The sequence below is a fragment of the Schistocerca cancellata genome, chromosome 3, assembly GCF_023864275.1.
Source record: "Schistocerca cancellata isolate TAMUIC-IGC-003103 chromosome 3, iqSchCanc2.1, whole genome shotgun sequence".
NCBI lineage: Eukaryota > Metazoa > Arthropoda > Insecta > Orthoptera > Acrididae > Schistocerca > Schistocerca cancellata.
This window is the reverse complement of record NC_064628.1, coordinates 436,487,917-436,509,023: the sequence shown is the minus strand read 5'-3', so window position 1 is coordinate 436,509,023 and position 21,107 is coordinate 436,487,917. Positions and strand designations below refer to the sequence as shown.

The 21,107-nt window shown below is 40.7% G+C and overlaps 1 protein-coding gene across 2 annotated transcripts in view; it reads right to left on the bottom strand.

The window, feature by feature from the left end:
• The window catches only part of LOC126175182 (protein tumorous imaginal discs, mitochondrial-like), a 113,280-nt gene that overhangs the window by 73,370 nt on the left and 18,803 nt on the right, over window positions 1-21,107 (bottom strand). For both annotated transcript variants that reach the window (XM_049921772.1, XM_049921774.1), the window contains exon 2: window positions 18,699-18,910. In XM_049921772.1, coding sequence (XP_049777729.1) covers window positions 18,699-18,910 — 212 coding nt within the window. The remainder of the gene's footprint in view (window positions 1-18,698; window positions 18,911-21,107) is intronic.

Here is a 21,107-nt window from a genome sequence, read left to right as displayed (position 1 = left end):
CTGAAGTATCTGCAGAAGCAGAACAGAAATGCGGAAAACACAAGTCCGAAAACAATTTATTGGACGCACCAAAACAAAACAATAATACAAACTCCATAAAACAACGGCTCTATCCCAACTGCAGATAGTCACAAATGTAAAATAACGAATAATAATAGAAAAGACCCGAATCTTCATGGGACAGATCATAATCAAACAATTCGACAATGTCAAGATGTTCGTTGACTATACCAAGTCCATTAGCAAGAGATTGGAGAGCTAGAGGAGGGGTCCAGCCGTGGCTTCCGGGATTGCAGCTCGGTATACTTCCAAGCGGTGTGTCGGACTGCCCTTTGAAAGTAGTGCACTGCCTTATAAAGCCCATTTGGTGGATGTATCTGCCGGAACTATTTGCGATCACAAGCCTGGCGTATCGAAGTAGTTCCTGGGCTAGCTGCGACTTGTGGTGAAGCTGTTCTTCAGGCTCTGCGAACAGGTGGCAGTCCTTGGCAGCCACTGGTGGAGACCTGGAGTTGAGTTATGTCGTGTTGTGGCCATTGGTAGATATTTGTGTTGACAACACATATGACGTAGGTTTGCCTGGTGAATGTACATCTTGTGATGCAGGCATGACGTGTCGGTTGGACGTGACATGGAATGCCAATGCAATAGGCCCTAAGATGCCTGAAGTGGGTGGCCACTGCAGAACCCCCCAAGCCATCCATCAGGGTGAGTGAAAGACTCATCTTGCCATCAAGGCCCTGTAGCCGTTGGCGACAGGTGACCGGGCAGGGGGGACGGGGTGGGGGGTGGGGGTGCGGGGGGGATGGCAGGTTAGGATCCACCTCCTGGGGTGTGACCAGCAGCGATGGCGGAGGTGGCAGTCGAGCAGGGAGAGAAGCACCATCATCCCTGAGGGCAGACAGCCCTGGAGATGGCGGAGGAGCCGGCTGTGGACCACACGGGAGGGGGGGGGGGGGGGGCGGGAGGTGCTGCCAAAGTGCGGTTGGTGAACGACGAGACCCTGGCAGGGACCCACCGGGGATAATTCCCTGTGAACACCATCACTGAGACTGGATCCTGCATAGAAAAACAGAGCTGTGCCAAATGCGGGGGAGCTGGGTGGGGAGAATACCAAAACAGGAGAGACGAGGGGGACCGATAAGGGCGGAAATGAAGTTTTTCAGCAGAGGATGACCCATCCTGTACAGTGGACCAATAGGAGGAAAGAAAGATGGTAAGGGCGTCATCCAGGGAGTGTTGGGCACACGATTTTGACTTCTGGACTTTGAAAATATGGACAAACCGTTCGGCTAATCCGCTACATGCAGCAGGATGAAAGGGAGCGGTATAAATCAACTGGATGCCCAGAATGGTGCAGAAGGAGGTAAATTCAGCAGATGTAAAGTGAGGGCCATCATTGGTCACCAACGTCTCTGGAAGGCCCTCAATGGCAAAGGTGTGGGAAAGATGGTACTGGCAGACGTCGTGGAGGACATACGGGGAAAAAAAAGGAAACCCACTGCCTGTGTTCACAAGGATAAGCCTGGAGGAGCCGAGGAACGGGCCCGCGAAATCGAAGTGCAAACGGGACCAAGGAGAAGCAGCAGGACGCAATGGGAACAGGCATCGAGGGGGTGCTGGCTGGTGCTGTTGACAAGAGGGACATGGCGCCACCATGCGGGTGATGGCAGTGTTCATCCCCCTCCAGTAGGCATCCTGGTGGGCAAGCTGCTTCGTCAGGACAACCCCCCCATGAACAAAGTGCAGGAGCTCCTAGGCCTGCTGGTGGAGGAAGGGCAGCAGCACAACCCACCACCGATCATTATCACCCAGACAGGTCCTGGCAGCAGACCTCTGGCTGCAGCAGCTGACGACAGTCTGACGGCCACCCATGCTGAAAGTGGTGCATCAGTGCCTGGAGGGTCAGGTCTGCCATGCAACTAGCTTGGCATCCGACAGCAAATCAGCCACTGCCTCGGCAGCGGTGTCATTCAGGTGGAAGCAGGCAACAAAGTCAGCATCAAACTCGTGGTCGGCCCCCACAGGGACGAGAGAGGAGATCTGGGTTGCCATGAAGAGCTGTGGCCTGAAAACGAATGCTGTAGGAATATTCCACAAGAAACATGGCCCAGCGGTCGAGGCGGCAAGCAGTCCTTGTGGGGACAGCAGACGTAGCGCTCAACAATGAGACCAGAGGCTAGTGATCGGTGTGTAATGTGAAGTGATGGCCATAGATCAAATCAAGAAATTTCTTAAGCCCAAAGATGATGGCCAAGACTACCACCTCAATTTGGCTATAGCTACGCTGAGCCACTTTGGAAATGAAGGCCACTGTGTGCTCGACTCTATCGATGATGTGAGACAAGATGGCTCCCCTACCGTAGTCTGACGCATCGGCAACCAATGTGAGAGGCTTGGTGGGGTCATAAGGGACAAAGCAAAGCGTCAGAAGAGATTTCAGATGGTGGAACGCACTATCACAAGCCGGCGACCAGTCCCAGGTAACATTCTTAGGCAGGAGGCAGTGAAGGAGTTCCTCCAGGGGGCAGCAGTTGCTGAATAGCCTCGATGTACTGGGGCGTCGGTCAAATGCCATTAGTGCTCAAAACAAGGCAGAGGTAGGTCACCTGAGGAACAAAAAAAAAGGACACATTTCTCCTTGTTGCCGTCACCCTGAAGAACATGGAAGAGGCACCAGACGTTCAAGGCTAAGTCTGGGGTGGAGACGCCAGTGAGTAAGATGTCATCAAGGCAGTTAGCCATCCCCAGAATGTATCTTGTCAATGTTTCCAAATAGTGCTGGAAGATGGCCAAAGCACTGACGAGCCCGAACAGGAGGCGGTTGTAACGGAAAAGCCCAAAAGGGGTATTGATTACCAAGATCATTTTCGACGACTCTTCCAAAGACAACTGGCGGTAGACTTACCGCAGGTCAATTTTGGCAAACATCTTGCAGCAAGCCAAACTGGACAGGATGTCATCAACCATGGGTATGGGATAGGAGTCAATAACAGACTGAGCATTGACAGTGGCCTTAAAATCTCCACAAAAGTGAAGAGATCCATTCGACTTTCGACTTCACACGGACCATGATGGGTGTAGCCCAAAGACTATGGGGGACCGGGGTCAGGATGCCCTGAACCTCTAGGCGAAGAAGCTCCTTCTGTAGTCTGCTACAGAGGGCGAATAGTACCGCGGGCCTTGGGGAACTTTGGGACCACCGGAGATGTGGCAGAGACCCCCAGAGATGTGGTAGAGAATATGTGTGTGAAGTCATCTAGAAGTTGCTGCAAGTGATTGTCTGCCAACAACGACTGGACGGCCGGACCAAGTCAGGTATCTCGAGGCCCAGTAAGGAAAAAAGATCCGTTCCCAATAAGTTGGTGGCCTTGGGGGCAGCGATGACCAAAACCGGGCTGTGACGTCATGAGTGAGGTACTGGACCCGAGCCAAAAACCACCTCTGTAGTCAGATGATGTCATTGCTGTAGCTCTTCAGGGAAGTATGAAACAGACGAAGAGGCGCTGAACCCAACTGACGGTAGGAATCCTCACCGATGAAGGTGGCTGAGGACCCCGTATCTGCTTGAAAAGGAAGAGGAGTGTCGTCCACCCGTACAGTCAGAGTGATCGCTGCCGTTGTGTGCGGAAAAACCAACTGCACAAAATAAATTGGCAGCAGCGAGTCCATCTCATTCACCACGGAGTCGGAGGCATCCAAAGCAGTGTGGTCCACGGACATCAACAATGCCGATCAACAGACCTTGACTTTGTGACCCTGCTTTCCGCATGCCGAAAAGGTTACCCTCCGGAAGTGGCAATCTTGCCTGTGATGTACGACAAAGCGTTGTTGCTGCTGCTGCTGCTGCTGCTGCTGCCGCCACTGGTGCCACTGGGGACTGGTGCCCTGGTCCTGGTCCTGGATGGTGGGTGCGGCCTCATGAGGGGGCCCCCCAGTGGTGCTGCATCGGCTGAAGTGACGTGAACTGGCGTTGCGGGGAGCGGGCAGCGAAGAGCTGCACCGGGGACTGCAGCGTGGAAGCAGAGCGAAAGGACTACTTACAAGCATGGATTACAGATAAACAGGTGTCTCAAGAGGGATCTTTCAGCTTCAGAAGATCAGTCTGTAGAGTATCATCCAGGGCATGACAAGAATCATATCACAAACAAGTGCCGAACCAAAAGATTGCTTGCAATGGGGATTGCCACAGAAAAAAACGACAGTCACGGGATGGACCTTGCAGCGTAGCAATCCATTCCCTCTATGGCTGCGTGGGAAGCTTTTCATAACCCGAAGAACTTAAGAAGTGCCGCAGCCATGTGGACCTGAGAGTCAAAGTAATCCAATAAGCTGCAAGTCAACGTCTAAAGGTTCTGTATTGGGATGCAACCATTGCAGAAGGTAATAACTTCCAGACCCACATAGGCGAGAAAAAATGCATGACCTGAACATCACCATTGACATCATGAGCAATAACGTGTTGCTCCAGACAAGCCATGTGGTTGCCCCATGGCTCAATGGATTTATCGAACTTGGGAAATGCATAGGGTGTGGCACAGAGCCCCAGAAGCAGGCTGGATGGGACCCCTGCATAGGCACCCCAAAGTAAGGAAAGCGGGCGGGGGGCGAGGGGGGGGGTTAACATCACCTGTAAACGCTGAATAATGAGCTCGTTTGTTTGTTGCATACATTTCAACAGCGCTGTGACTCACACTGAGGGTCAATACCTGGAATACCATCTGCCATAGTGGACAACTACTGAGCAAACACGGGAAACTTGTAAACCAACTTGTCACTGCTGAAGTGGGATGCCGATGCAGTAGGTGCTACCATGTCTGAAATGGGTGGCCACAGCGTTTACAATGTCTTTAACAAGATACAAGAAGTCAAAGTTAAAACTTTATTTACAATGTGATTTTTCTGGTTAATTTGCTTAATTTAATTAAGTATTGTTAACTCGTGTTAGAAATTAAATCCACTGTTCTGAGAGGGGAAGGGGGAGTAGGGGTGTGCTTGAAATATGTTTCCAATAAGACTTATTTTTAAACTTTGATAGACAACCATGTTTCTAAATGAAATGTCTAATTTACCCTATTTTCACCTTTTCACAAAAATCATTACAGTTTTGATGAATTTGTAGATTACTGGAAAATAGTAGGTGAATGAAATTTTGTGTTTTACATCCTTGACCTACTGGCCTATTGTGTATTAAGTTTCACATTCAGCATGCATTTACTCCATGCGATATAAGAATCTGTTACATTTTTTCATGCCTTGATTTTCGTACCCAACTTTGATTCAGTCTAGCATAGTTATCCCACATTGTATAATAAAAAATAAAAAAATAAAACCTTTTATTGCTGTTAAAACCACTGTTTTTCTAATGAGCCCAGTTTGAAAAGTTTCACAGATCACAGTTTTTGCAAAATCTAGGTCTAAAATACTGGATTTTTGACGTTTTTATAAAAATCTTCAAATTTGCACTTGATTTTTACTGTATTGGAAAGTGGTACATACATGAAACTCTATATCTGATCTGAGGACTTTGTGTTGTTAGGTTACTATATGCCAAGTTTCACATTCATCATACCTTTTGTTCCTGAGATAAAAGATACTAATCTCTTAAATTTTTTGGTCAATTTTGCATGAAATTTTCTGGCTTAATATGGCTTGTAAAATTCTTTTCATTATTTTCCTTAAGATAATACATAAAGTTGTATAAGATGGTCAAATTTCATTTCCTTCAAGATATTATATTACAGCTCAAAGCTGCCAGAAATTCACTCTCACACCACACAATGTTGAGCATGGAGTCAAACAGGTGACTATATCTCAACCAGTACTGTTTTGATGAGCATTAAACTTTTCTACTGTTTATTTGGATGTGTGAATGTTCATATAAAATTTCATTGAAATCTGTGATGGTTGATCATGGAAATGTCCCAAAATAGGCAACTTGATAAGGAATGAGCCCCAATAGAGCACTCTTTTACATAGATACGGCTTTGGTTGCTCAAAACCTACACTTGTGCGTGACACAAAATGCCTTAACATGTCCTCAGAATTAAGTCCATTCAGAAAAAGGTAACATAAGCTATAACCAAGATTTGGGAACCTAATAAAAGTATTAAAACTTTTATTACAGTCGCAAAAGTCAGTTGTAGCTTATATTACTTGTGTGTCATTCCATGTTAAATCACCAAGTTCATATCATCCACCATCTTAGATTTTCATGAAACATATATTTGTTTATACTTTGAATGTAAGAACCTCTAAAAATTTTACTTCAGCTCTGACTTGAACTTTTTTATACTGAATTTTGAATATAGTGATCATTTGCCTCTGCAAGAATGTTCATGCAAAGAGGTACTTATCTAGACGAATACTCATAACTCAGGTGTATATCAAGCTTTTGTTTTGCAATTTTTTCAGGAGTTAAGACAGGCATACAGATAACAATAATGTATTTATTTAAGCAGTAAAGTTACAAAGAAAATTACAAAAAACATTCATATAAGTCACTTTCAAATTTCTAGAAAAATTACGAAGATGTTGAAAAACACTTCTATTTCTCCTCCAACCTGGTGGGATGCTAGTTTTGGTCTTAAATAATTCCCAAGGTTGTAGGCTATCTAATAAAATAAAAATATTAGTGGGATTGCTGTGAATAGACACACAAATAAATCAGAAATCAAAAAACTTTTTACATTGATGAAAAACGGTTCCTCCCTAGCAAAGTTCATCTGGGCCTGCCACCCACTGCCTCAGATTTTCATGAATTTTTTTACTTATTACTTTTGGTATGGTAATAACTGGTGTACAATTTCTTCCATATGTTTTAAACTGTTTTTGAAGGAAAGTATGGTAAAGTTTTCAGAAAGCTTAGACTGTATCTGAAGCCTCCCACTTGGTTTGCATTTATTTTAGGAAAAAAGTTTTCAGAAACTTAGACTGTATCTGAAGCCTCCCAGTTGGATGGCTAACTTTCAACAAATTTAATAACTCTGCTCAACTTCTGATAATATAGAAAATCAACTTAAATTGTTATGGCCCAAACAATGACTTCTTCAATATTCACAACACTTTTAGACAGAAATGTTATCTGGCCAGTTTTGTTATTGAAACTCAAATACGACATGATTAGAAACAAAAAACAGCACAGTTTTGACAGACATAGGATTTTCATTTATATATTAAAGTATTTGCAACAATGATCAGAAGATCTTTTAAAACACATCACGTAGACTGCTAAGCCTTAGTACATGTCTCACGTTTTGTTACAACAATAAAAGCACAAGAGCCAAAAGTTAAAATTTTCATTGAAATATTTTCATTACTATTATCAACTTTATTTAGCAGTATTAATTGAGCATTTTTAAATGGCCATTATTCTATGCAGACGAATGTTTGAATTTAAAACATTAATGTTCAGCAGTGAAGATCCTTGGAGTTCTCGAGTGAAATTTTAAATAACATCTCTGTTTCGAATCCATGTGAGAAGTTAGACTGTGTTAACTTCATACTGAAGTAGTACATTCTTCATAATGTGCTCGATTCAGGTACACCAACAGTACAAAAAATGTTTACCAAAGGCACAAAACAAGAGTCTTCCTTCTCAGACCAAAAGAATGACACTGACAGTCCAGGTGGCTGGAAAAAAGAGTAGTTCAATGTCTCCTCCTTCAATAGATTCTAGATGAAGGCAAATGCTCTAATTGAAGAATAGCTTCTCAATATATGTTTTTACATTCCTCCCAATCCATCACACACAGATGGCTAGTAACAAAAACGAAAGTTTAGTGTCACTGGAAAAATAATTTCTTCTGTTCACACAAGTTTTTAAAGCTTTTAATACTTTTTTATTGAGCAGCACACCCATCAGTGAAATAATGCAGCTTCTTGAGTTGTGGGCAGTGTTCAAGCAACCACCCAACCATTTCCTTCTGAACAGTATTTACAAGTCCTACATTGTGGTCCATATCAGCACTTATAAAGCAATGTTTTGCTATTATCAATTAATTTCCTCATTTATCACATAAACACAAACAGGATGGATTATACAGCTGCTTCTTGCCCAGTGGTAACTCTGGATTTCATTCTGAATTACATAACTAGTTTTCGGCAGTCTACTAACAGCATTGCTTTTTCCGGGGTTAGATTTTTCTTTCAAATTTTTCAAGACACTTGCCTGACGCTTAGAGATAAATGAGTGTGGTTTAAGCACCCGTAATTTTGTTACTGACAAATCACTGTATTCATCAACAATTTCAGATTGCTTTACGAATTCAGTCCGATGATTCGTGTTAATCCACTTTCTGTAGTCAATATCATCATCATCATCATCATCTGTATGTCAAAAATTCTAATTTTCATCATTGGAGCAATAATCACAGTGATTAAGACTGCAGTCATAGTTTTCTGAGTCACATACAAGAAATTTTATAAGTTCTTTATATGTTTCTTGAATGTGTTCCGCATCGAAAAGCAGTTTTACATTTAAGTGGATACCAGACACACACTGAATTAGTGCCTGCAGCAAAAGCTAAAATACAACCACTTTGGTCTTAGTGAACAAAATTTTTAAAAAACCAATGTTAATGTTTGGGTTCTTTCATTTAAAACAATAGTATAGTTTCCTTAGGTGGCATACACATTGAGTGCTAACTTTATCTTTTGCTTTTGGTAACATTCCAGTACATCCATCATTTTGGTAAAAATAAGTGACAATGTTTACCTCCTTTTTGCTTAGGAATTAATAAAATACCCATACCTGTTTTCAGTTTCCTTTTCTATTGAACTACAAACTAACAAACATCGAATTCTAACATTATTTTTATTTCAACCAAGTGAGAGGAGCTAAAGTTAAATTCTTACATCATTTTTTCTTTTGACCTGGCGAGAACAGCCAAGGTTAAAACTTGCATTTTTCAGCTCTCTTACACCAGCCTCTTTTTCTTTCATTAACAATAACATGGCACCACAATCTTTCACTTTCTTATCAATTTCATTATCCATTTTATTGTCCCTACTGTCAGAAATTTCAACACTGCGATCCAAAGCCTGGTACACTTTTTCTTCCAAAACCTGCTTCACTTTTTCTAGCTTCCTTTGCCATACAAGACCTTGCTGCAATTTGAAATGGAATAAGGGAGAGGGACCCAAATTGTATAAAGTTTTATTTGTATCCTTGATACTTTGACTTTTAGCACTGACTCATGAAATGTTACCTCCGGGTTACTGGCATCACTTTCATTTCCATCACTGATTACGGTTTTTTGTGCACAAAACATATCTTAAGGCCTGTTGTACAAAGTTTTGTGCCTTGTTTGGCATTGTTTCTCCTAGCACTTAATAATTTAAACAGAGCCAAACTTCCTGACTTCAAGGACTTTTTAATCGTCTTCCTGTGTATTTTGAAAGCATCACAACAAGTTCTTTGATGGCTTTCAAAAACCTGTAAGTAATAGCAACTATGATGTCCACATACAGTTCTTTCTCGATCATCTGGAAAGTTTATATTGGACTGTAACACTGCCAAATCTTGTTGGTTTTCACTCAAGTCTGAAAATTTTTGAGAAGTTTTTACTGAAGTCGGCAAACAAATATGGCCCATCTCCCAGAAAGACAAAAAGCAACTGGGTCCAAATGAACTGATTGTTGCAAGTCAGTGATGTTCAACAATAAATGACAGTGACTGCTGCAGTGCTTTCATTTATGTACAGGTTTCAAGCAAGCTACTGCAAACACACAGAACACTGTATCACTGTGAGCTTTTGGTTAGCTACACAGATAAATGCACTAATTATATTCTTTCAAAGATCACTTAATTAATAGAATGAAATAAATTTTTCGTACTTGGTCTACCTAGAATAACTGATATTTAAATATTCTAATTTGAGACCCCTAGTTCTGAGGCAGTGGGTGTCAAGACCTGGCTGATCTCACGTGGAATTATTCGTTTTCTTCATAGTAAAAGCTTTTTTTTTATTTCCAATTTATTTGTGTGTGTTTATTTAAAGAAAACCCATTAATATTTTCATTTTACAAAACTTATAACCTAGATTCCCTGCAAGTTGGAGAAATGTGTTTTTCAATATCTTTGTAATGTTTCCAGAAGTTGGAAAGTGACCTATCGTACATTAATATTTTTTGTAATTTTCTTCGTAACTTTACTGCTTAAATAAATACATTCTTTTAAATGAAAGCCCCTCTTAACTTCTGAAAAAATTCAAAATCAAAAGCTTCATACACACCTGAGTTATGAGTATATGTACCAGTTTGAATGGACATTCTCGCAGAACCAAATTATCAGAACATAACTATAATGAAAATTCAAAATAGAAAAGTTTTAATCTGAGACAAAAAATAATTTCCCGAAGTTCTTATGTTATAGGTATAAGCTAATATACAAAGTTTCATGAAAATCTGAGATGGAGGGTTACAAATCCTGCAACATCTGGGTGATTTAACATAGAATGACCCTTGTATAACTGCAAATGTGGAAAAAGGAAGGCATAAAAACAAAAACATGTAGAAAAAAAATTTTCACCGGGGTGGTTGTGTTTACCTGCACACACTGGCAACCACTGCATTAAACCAAGAGTAAATCTGAAACCTCTCCAATATAAAGCTGCAAACCGAAACACAGTGGTTCATCCCTCATTGTGCTCTAGGTGTACTGAACTACTTAATAACAATGCCTTGTGTTTATGTCAAGTCCAATCACTGTCAATAGCAAGACAGTTAATATTTTCAGCCCCTAATGGGTCCATATTTAAATACTCATGATTTCAGTGCAGAAAACAAAATGCCAGTCAGACTTTAATGAAACTATTTTGTACAGTATGTTTCAGTGTTTAATGTAACACGACCAGCTGCAAATTTCTTACATGTTCTAGTTAAGTGCATGTCTGTGCTACAGTAATGTAACAGTTCATTGATAAATGATGATTTTTTTATTTTTGTAAGAACTGCATGATACTGCAGACATGCACTTTACAATATTGCTAAAAAACCTCAAACTTTGCTTCAAAACTCAGTGACCTCTCTTCCTCCCCCCCCCCCCCCCCCCACCCCACCCCCCCGTCTCACTCTTTTCCAAGGATCTTCTAAGAATACCATAAACTTAACAAATGAAAATTAATTATGCAGGTCATTATATTGAGCAACGAGATTACCAAATAACTTCTTCCATATATTCACCAAAACAATCTAAAAATGATCTGAGCTGATTGTATACATTAATGAGTGTTCGGAAAGAACCAATCATAAAATTTTGTGGTTATGGAATGGTGGAGAGACTGATACCACTGTGCAGACCTAGGAGACAGGGAGTGGGGAAAGAAAATATTGTTTCACCTAAATTTATGCTAACGTAGGCTAATCCTCAATATTCCAGAATGTCGAGAACAGAATTATTCCACAGCTTCAAGATTTTTAAAATTGTCCTTTAGAGTAAATAATACAGTGATACATGAAAATCCCTGAAGTATGACATATTTGGCCATTTGTTGCCCATCTGTTTGTCCATTTGTTGTCACCCCTTTTTCCCAGAAAAAGATAGATATCAAGTAGAAATTCATGTCAAACACTAAGGTCTATGGTCCCTTGGTAGTGTAAAAAAGTTAAACTTCTAAGTCAATGCAAGATCTGACCAACTATTTCACATATTTCAATATTCGGAAAGACTGTAGGTCCCCTTTCCCCAGCCACTGGGATGGGTCGGGGGCACACAAGTCGCCGAAGTGCCATCCAATAGAAAGACCTGCACCAGGCCATTGTGCCTGAGAAATCACTACTCATACTTGTCCGGTTTTTGTTTTTGTTTATCTTTCTCCTGTTTTTGTTTATCTTTCTCCTATCTTGTGATTGCTTTATACATGGCAAATTTTCGTCTACTTACCCTGCTAAATAGCAATGAAGTACTATTTCCCACTTCTTAGCTCTTCAGTATCTGTAGATAAAACCTGGCCATTTCTCACCAAGTTGCTTAAAACTTTGACAAACTCCTCTTCCATCCCTACCATACATTTTGGGATTGCAGTCCATTATCTCTTTTGGAGTTCTTTATTTCTTCTAATTTTTCGGCCAGACACCTTTCGGTAATCTTTAGAACAAGCTGACAGACTGAAGTTACAGCACTTGTTTCAAACCACAGGTACTGAAGTGCCAAAGGGGCTGACCAATGGCAAAGAGTGTGCATCAATTGAATCTTCGGTTACATGGTCAATACATCCTGTGATGATGAAGTATCATGTTTGTTTGAGTAGCTGCCATAAAGCTCCTTTCAAGTGCCAAAAAATAAGTGTTACTGCATGTGCACAGGTATGACGACGTATGAACCCTATGCTTGCCTGGTGTCTGTGCTGCTCAAACACTTCTTGCCCCCACTTCTGCTTGGAATTCCCTCACTCATCCACCTGTAGCACTACTTGTCAAGCCCAAATTTATTTTTATGCCCTATGTATTCCATCATTCCAAACTAAATTGCAGTGTTTGTCAGTTTCAGTGTTACAATCTGCATACCGGTACTAAGAAAAGCCATGCTTAACTGAACTGTGGGTCAGAGAAGACTTACCATACAGGATGAGAAGGAAAGACTCTCCTCCTCACCCCGTACGGTAAGTCCACCGCGACCTGCAGTTCTGGGTGACTTTCCCGAAATCTACCCCTTTTCCTAGACCTCTCTAGTCCTTTTCCTTCCCCTTCAGCCCTTCTGCCTGAAGAAGGAGCCACTGGCCCCAAAACCCTGCCAATTACAACCATCTTTTATGTGTGTCTTCTGCCATCGCTTGGTGAATAGATTTTTTATCTATCTCATTAAATATTTATTTCAAGATAAAAGTGAGGCATGTAAGGCTGTAAAATAAGTTTTCACAAAATATAATATGTGTCAACAAAGGAAAATGTATTACAATGATAAAACACAGTATTCTCTCAGTCTACAATTTACCAAGGGATGACATTCTATAAATTTAAAGAAGAAATCGCGCAAAGCCTAGAAAAGGTACCTGACAGATGTCAAAATGTATGTTTTGATAAAGAGAGAGAGAGAGAGAGAGAGAGAGAGAGACCTCAATGTTCTGCAAGAGGATTAACGCTGCTAATAACGTGTAAATAAAAGCAAATTAGAAACAAACTAATAACATACAGGGTGTCCCACTTAAATCTCCCAATTTCAAGGACCCAGGAGGAAAAACCACAGTAGATATGACAGTGAAAAATGCACCACATTGTAGAGCATCTCATAGAATTTATATTCCCCCATCAGAAGTGCCAAGTAATGTCACCAGGGTGCAGCATGGTCGCAAGAACTGAAAATGGCAACTCCACAGGAGTGCCCACTAGCAGTAGTGTGATTTGCAGAAACAAAATTGCAAATTTCTGTGCAAAGAAATTATTGTTGTGTGTATGAATGTGATCCACCTGGTGTGAAAACAATTAAGGAATGGTAAAGGAAGTTTCTGGCAATAGGGAGTGTTCTGAAACATTCTGGTGGTGCATGTTACGGAGTTTCACAGGAGGCAGTGGAGGACATCAGACAAACGTTTCTTGGAAGCCCACATAAGACAATTCGTCAAGCATCTAGGCAACTTGATGTACCTTGATCAACATTGCATTGTGTAGTTCACCAGCGTCTTTGTATGTGTGCTTACAAAGTACAAAGTCTGCAACATCTGACACCGAACGACAAACCACGCTGACAACAATTTGCTGCGGATATGCTGCAGCATATTGATATGGATGCCAGCTTCCTGGAAAGATGTTTATTCTCAAATGGGGCAACCTTTCATCTATCAGGAAGGGTTAATAGGCATAATGTTTGGATTGGGGGTTTGCAAAATCTGCATGTTGTCTTTGAACATGTTCGTGATAGCCCTGAACTAAACTTCTGGTGTAGGCTAATGCACGACAGGATTGTTGGACTGTTCTTCTTTACGGAACAAACAGTAAATGGGTCAGTGTATCTGGACATATTGGAGCAGTTTGTGTACCCTCAAATACAAGACTTGCAACCCAAAATCATTTTTCAACAAGATGGAGCTCCACGTCATTGGTCAACGTCTGTTTGAAAGTTCCTAGATAGGAAATTTCCCAATCATGGGATCAGACGCAGATGGCCCATTGCCTGGCCATGACACTCACCCGACATTACGCCCCTTGATTTCTTCATGTGGGGATTCATGAGGACCACATGTACGTGACCAAAGTGAACAATATTCCTACATTTCGACATTGTATCACTAATGCGATTGCAACAGTAACAGAGGAAATGTTACAAAGAACTTGGCAAGAAATTGAATATAGACTCGATATTCTTCGTGCTACAAACGGTTCACATGTAGAGGTGTATTGGTGATAAATAAATTCTTTGAGATGCTCTACAATGTGGTGCATTTTCCATTGTCGTATCTACTGTGTTTTTTTCTTTTCCTTGGGTCTTTGAAATCAGGGAGGTTTGAGTGGGACACCCTCTATTATTTCAGCCTTCCACAATTACTTTAATGTATTTTAATTCACTCGATAACTCCCAGTCATTGAAATCCATTTTGTTTTATTTGTTGTGAGAACTGTACAAGAAGTAAAAATAGAGAACACCAGTATCATGAAATGTAAACACATGTCATGTGGAGATTCTAGCTCTGACAGCTCTACACATGCGCAAATCTAGCATCTTGGGGTGCCAGAAAAATATTTTCTAGTAGATTCTGACAGCTTGCGTTCACTGCATATAAACAGCTAACAACCACACTCCAAGTAGCCAGAAGCAGGAGACGGCACTGCTCAAAAGTGACTTCAGCTCTGCACATGGGCGTGAGCCACTGGCAGCTGCGCAAATAAAAGTATTATTAGCTACATTGTAGCAATGTCTCTGCGAGTTTATTAAAGAAAGTGCAGGAGGCCTAGATTTATCCAGGTCGAAATTTGTATCTCCTTTCATTAAATTCTTTGTCAAATTAGTTTCAATTGCTTATTTAGAGCCTCACTCATGGTAACAGTCTTGGTGGTGACTTCAGAATAACCAGTGCTCCTGAGAGATTTTGTGCAGTGTATTAGCCACAGAGTGTGAAAGACTTCAAATTTTAGACTATGTGTTGAACTCTTCTGATTCATCATTTGTGGCAGATAGCTCTTCACAGACTGTCAGAGCTTTAATTTTTGATGGATGTTTGACACTGAAGCATTACATTTTGCAGTGTGTCAATGTGCTGCAGTGAACTAAAGCCTGCTTAAATTAATTTCTCATGAACTATAAGCACTGATGAGAAACTAAATAGACATTTTTGGACAGTTGTATTAATGCTTTTCAATTACTACAGAATTAATTAATGATCTTTACTTTCCAATTCTCATGAAGTTAAGGTGCTTCTGGACTTCGAAACTGAGTCACCACTTGTGATGGATGCTTTGTATAAGAGCTTACTTTGATCAGATATAATGTACTGCTATCTTTACTACACTTATATGAACATTCCTGATAGGCTACTCTTGTAAAAACTCTTTGTCTTATTTCTTTTATTGTGATGCCACCATTTTCGGGTGAATTCAGTTTCGTTTAGTAAAATAACATTTGCTCAATCTTAATAACAAATACTTGTCTTTGGTTACTTAACCATCTTATTTTATTAATTTTATTTACACATGTTGCCCTGTTTTGAAATTCTCATCAATTGCTAGAAAACTCAGAAAAATCCTAAAAATTCTACAGCTAAATTGGCCAAAGGGTGATAAATGGAACAATATATAAACACCCCTTAGACATGTGTTTCAGCCAAAATGTCTTCTATGTTGCACATTTGTCCAGCCCTCTGCTGTTCTGACCAAAAATTTTAACACTGATTTTATTAGCTGAAAGAGAAAGAGCACCTCAGATGAAGCCAACATTAGAATTTTGAAATGTTCTTACCTAACAGAGTGACCAGCATCAATGCAGTGCTCTGCCACAGCCAATTTACTGGGCCGTAAGAGCTGGCAGTACCTACCATGCTCTATGCGTCTTGCATGGACTGTACAAGTTGTTCGCCCTATGTAAGAAAGCCCACATTCGCAGGGAAACTTGTTAATTTTTAATGGTTTCCCATATACGGCAGCAAAGCCATGGATTTAACTCTATGTCTTGTTCCTAGTTTCCTGCATCCGCCTTATTCATGGTGTGTTACAGATCTGCACTTGCTTCAAAAACTCTTTTTAAGTGTAGACTCTCATCCTGCAGTCTGCTCTCATCAGCAATGTTACGGGCTCTGTGAATCAAAGTTCTGAGGACACTCATCATCTACTAAGGGTAGTGGTACCTATTTACATGTAAATATAAGTCTGCACAAGTTGGCTTCCGATAAGCTGCATGTTCCAAGGCACCATCAACTTTGCGATGAACCAAACTTTCAGAAATGGAAGACTCCCTCCTTTTTTTGATACCCACTGCAAATTGAATTTTTTCATGAACTGAATTTAGATGGTTTAAAAATTCTTTTAACTTACTCTTACAAGGGGCCGCAATACAAACATTGTTGTTGTTGTGGTCTTCAGTCCTGAGACTGGTTTGATGCAGCTCTCCATGCTACTCTATCCTGTGGAAGCTTCTTCATCTCCCAGTACCTACTGCAACCTACATCCTTCTGAATCTGCTTAGTGTATTGATCTCTTGGTCTCCCTCTACGATTTTTACCCTCCACGCTGCCCTCCAATGCTAAATTTGTGATCCCTCGATGCCTCAGAACATGTCCTACCAACCGATCCCTTCTTCTAGTCAAGTTGTGCCACAAACTTCTCTTCTCCCCAATCCTATTCAATACCTCCTCATTAGTTACGTGATCTACCCACCTTATCTTCAGCATTCTTCTGTAGCACCACATTTCAAAAGCTTCTATTCTCTTCTTGTCCAAACTAGTTATCGTCCATGTCTCACTTCCATACATGGCTACACTCCATACAAATACTTTCAGAAACGACTTCCTGACACCTAAATCTATATTCGATGTTAACAAATTTCTCTTCTTGAGAAACGCTTTCCTTGCCATTGCCAGTCTACATTTTATATCCTCTCTACTTCGACCATCATCGGTTATTTTACTCCCTAAATAGCAAAACTCCTTTACTACTTTAAGTTTCTCATTTCCTAATCTAATTCCCTCAGCATCACCCGACTTAATTTGACTACATTCCATTATCCTCGTTTTGCTTTTGTTGATGTTCATCTTATATCCTCCTTTCAAGACACTGTCCATTCCGTTCAACTGCTCTTCCAAGTCCTTTGCTGTCTCTGACAGAATTACAATGTCATCGGCGAACCTCAAAGTTTTTACTTCTTCTCCATGAATTTTAATACCTACTCCGAATTTTTCTTTTGTTTCCTTTACTGCTTGCTCAATATACAGATTGAATAACATCGGGGAGAGGCTACAACCCTGTCTCACTCCTTTCCCAACCACTGCTTCCCTTTCATGCCCCTCGATACAAACATATCATCAACAATCTCCAAAATACTGTGTGTTTCCCTCAAAGTCCTCCTCCATAAACCAAATAGCCACCAAGGGCGACAAAATTCATTATTAAATAAAACATATGTTGATGCCACAAAAGTCTTAACAAAGTTGAAGCCTGAGGTGAACATATGGAATAAGAAGTCAGAGAGAGAGAGAGAGAGAGAGAGAGAGAGAGAGAGAGAAGGGGGGGGAGGGGGGGGGGGGGAATGTGTCACTAAAAATAGGTTTAGAGTCTCACCAAACACACAAAGTGACTTTTTGCCTTCCACTGAAGACAGTAGCATTTTTGGGTTCCATCAAGGATGACTTAAGACTATGAAAGGCTGTGGTTTACAAGGTCCCCTGTAAGTGTGGCCTTTCATTCACTGGGTGGATGACCCAGAGTGTATGTATGATGCATGGAACAACATAGGTACACCCAGCTCATACAGCCAAATAAATTGGCTGTGGCAGAGCACTGCACAAACACCAGTCACCCTAAGCGTATGGTAATGACTAAATTTCAGTGCCGAGTTAATTTCATTTTCATAGTGAAAGAAACAGCTGAAATTTGTTTGATAAACAATTTAACTAGCAGAGACAGCAGTTTCAACCCTGAAAAATCAAGGAACCTGGTACTTTCTTTAATAAACTCATAAAGATATCATTAAAGTACTGCTAATAATGATACAATGACATCCCAGGATGGATCAACTGTGCAGCCTCAGGTTTAGTTTTTGCATACTCTTTGCCACCAACCTCTGGTCTTGCGTGTCTGTGATTTAAAACAATGGAACAAAAGTGCTGTAGCTTCAGTCTCCAAAGACTGCTGTAAGGCAGACTACATGGCCAAATATTAGAAGAAAAAATATAGTGTATGTCGCTGCAGACCCAAATTTAATGGAGCAGTTATCACACAGCAAAAAACATCACAATTCAAATAATTTTAATTTACTATAATCTTAGTTTCTTTGTTCTTTGCCAAAATGTAACCTATTAATGCCATCCTTAGGTTATGGCAAAAAATGGTATCCATCAAACAGCTTTAGCATGGAGACATTTGATTTGTATAATATTTGAAACATTCTTGGTTAGGTTATTTTCTTTAGGAATAAATAAATGATGAAAGACAAGAGTTACATGGAACCAGTTAATGAACAAAGTGATTTACAGTAAAGTCACATTAATTTAAAAAGTCATCATTGCCAATCATAAGTAGATCTGTTAAAAAATAATGGTGACTTACTGTCTTACCTCATATGCCTCTGATACCTCTTGGAATTTTTTTCCTGCATCAGGATCAGTTTTGTTCGTATCTGGATGGTACCGTTTTGCTAATTTGTAATATGCTGCTTTAATTTCCCTTGCTGATGCATTTCGAGGAACACCTAAGATTTCATAATAGTCTTTCTTTTGTTTGAGCACCGAAGATGTATGAATATCCCTTGGTACAGCAGACTGCAGAACTGCAAGAACAATATCAACACAGTTACAAAAACTTCAATAAGGTACAGTAAAAAGCCCAATAATTACCACACAACCCACTACACTTCTTTGGAATCGTCAATTATACTTTACATGAAGCAATACGCTCATTACACAACTAATAACATTAATTCTGGTTACCTTAATTAAATATATGAACCATTTTTCATAATGTGAATAATATTATCGGTTATCACAACCATGATCAGTACGAAAAATTTTCACTTTGTGAGGCCATGGCAATTTGGTGACCAAGTAAGGGGTTTGGTTCAACACACAATAATGAGGAAAGGCAACCACTCAACTTAAACTGTTTGATATGTGGCCACAATCAAGTGTTTATGCACCATGCATCAATCAGCAACAACCTGTGGTTGCCTTTCTTTACTTTTGGTTATTGCTTTCATATTGGAATGTCCATGATTTTAACGTGGGTCTAGTTGTGTACACAAATGTCAGCACCAGTTTCATATCCTTATCTAACAATGTATTTAACATTGCCCAATGTGACAGGCTAGCAATACAATTAGAGTACAGTTTGGCTAATACAAAAGACATTACTTAGCAATAAGTACAGTTAGTACAGTTTCTGTGCCCTTCACACTTTTAAAGATGCTACGTAATCTAGAAAAGTCACCAACAGGAACAATTCAAAAGAACTTGCATGACTTGGTCATGGAAAGAGACATCAGAAATATGTGGTTCTTAAGATGAGAGCAGTTACCTGGAATTGGCCAAGCATTTTTGGTGTACACCAGCAGATGTTTTATCGTCAGTAACTAAATTGAGTGTGGCAATTTACATCCCTCCATTTAGCAATGCATTATTTGTTTTACTCTCAGTTAAAGCTGATGACGATGAAGTCCCATACTCGATGACAGAGCGTAGGGGTACGATGCGGGAGACCCGCACTGCCGTACTAGGCAAGATCCTAGTGGAGGTGGTTTACCATTGCCTTCCTCTGACCATAATGGGGATGAATGATGATGATGATGACGACACAACACCCAGTCATCTCAAGATAGGGAAAACAACTGACCCCGCCGGGAATCGAACCCCGGACCCCGTGCTCAGGAAGTGAGAACACTACTGCAAGACCAAGAGCAGCGGACCAGTTAAAGCTACAAACCTCAAAATACTTTGGCCAGAGTGTAAAGAATGTTTGCACATGCCATACTGACTGGAACACAATTGTCTGGACTGGACCAAACATTTTGCAGTGGTTATGACGCTGTTGGAAACAAACCTTATGAACCTCAACCACATTAAAACATTACTAATGATGGCATCATAGCAGTTTGGAAGCCTGTGGAGGTACACAGCATTTAGCTGTTCTTGAGACTTCATTGGCGATGAGTAAAGTGCAGGGATAGCTCACATTATTCTCACACTGACTACGCATGGTCCAATTCCCTTAGTGAGGCACAAAGGAAGGTTAGGAAAGAAATCTCAATGACCTTGAAATCACTTTGTGTATGAAGGAATATTATTTCTTTTAAACAAGGACTTGTGATGAGGCATGGATTTGCCAGAATATGCCACTGAACAGTGGATAGCAAAAGCATACACAAAAGCAAAGCTTTTAGCACCTGTACTAAAATTTTATGACAAAAGAGTAGATAAAAATGGCAGAATAATAAAACTTCAAACGCATTTAAAAAAATAAGACTGCTAAAAATCACACACACACACACACACACACAAATCAAACACACTGTCTGTTCCAAAACTTACAATAAAAAAAGTAAAAGCAGCAGAAATAATTAATATAGTACTTCAGATACCTTCAGTCTGGAAGGTTAGGCTGGTGTCCAGACACCACACAGGTTTTTAAAAGCGTTACCACACTTGTCTCATCATACTTACAATAGAGGGCATATCTCCACCTAAACTCACTTCTGCCCTCCCATCACAATATATGCACTTGGTTAAAATGTGGTGTATGAGGAGTTGTGTGTCACAGGCATCACAAATGGGGAGCAGGGGAGGGGCAGAGGGAGGGTGCGCTCCACTCATTAGAGTAATGAAGCCATGTGTCAGGGGACAGAGCTGCTGGGGGCCAGGGCCCTATTTAGATACAGGTTAGGGTTACTTCATCCCAATGGAGACACCAGTATGAGGTATGCAATGGCCAGGTAGTTGGCTTCACCAGCCACAGTTTACAGTACCTCGTGATCA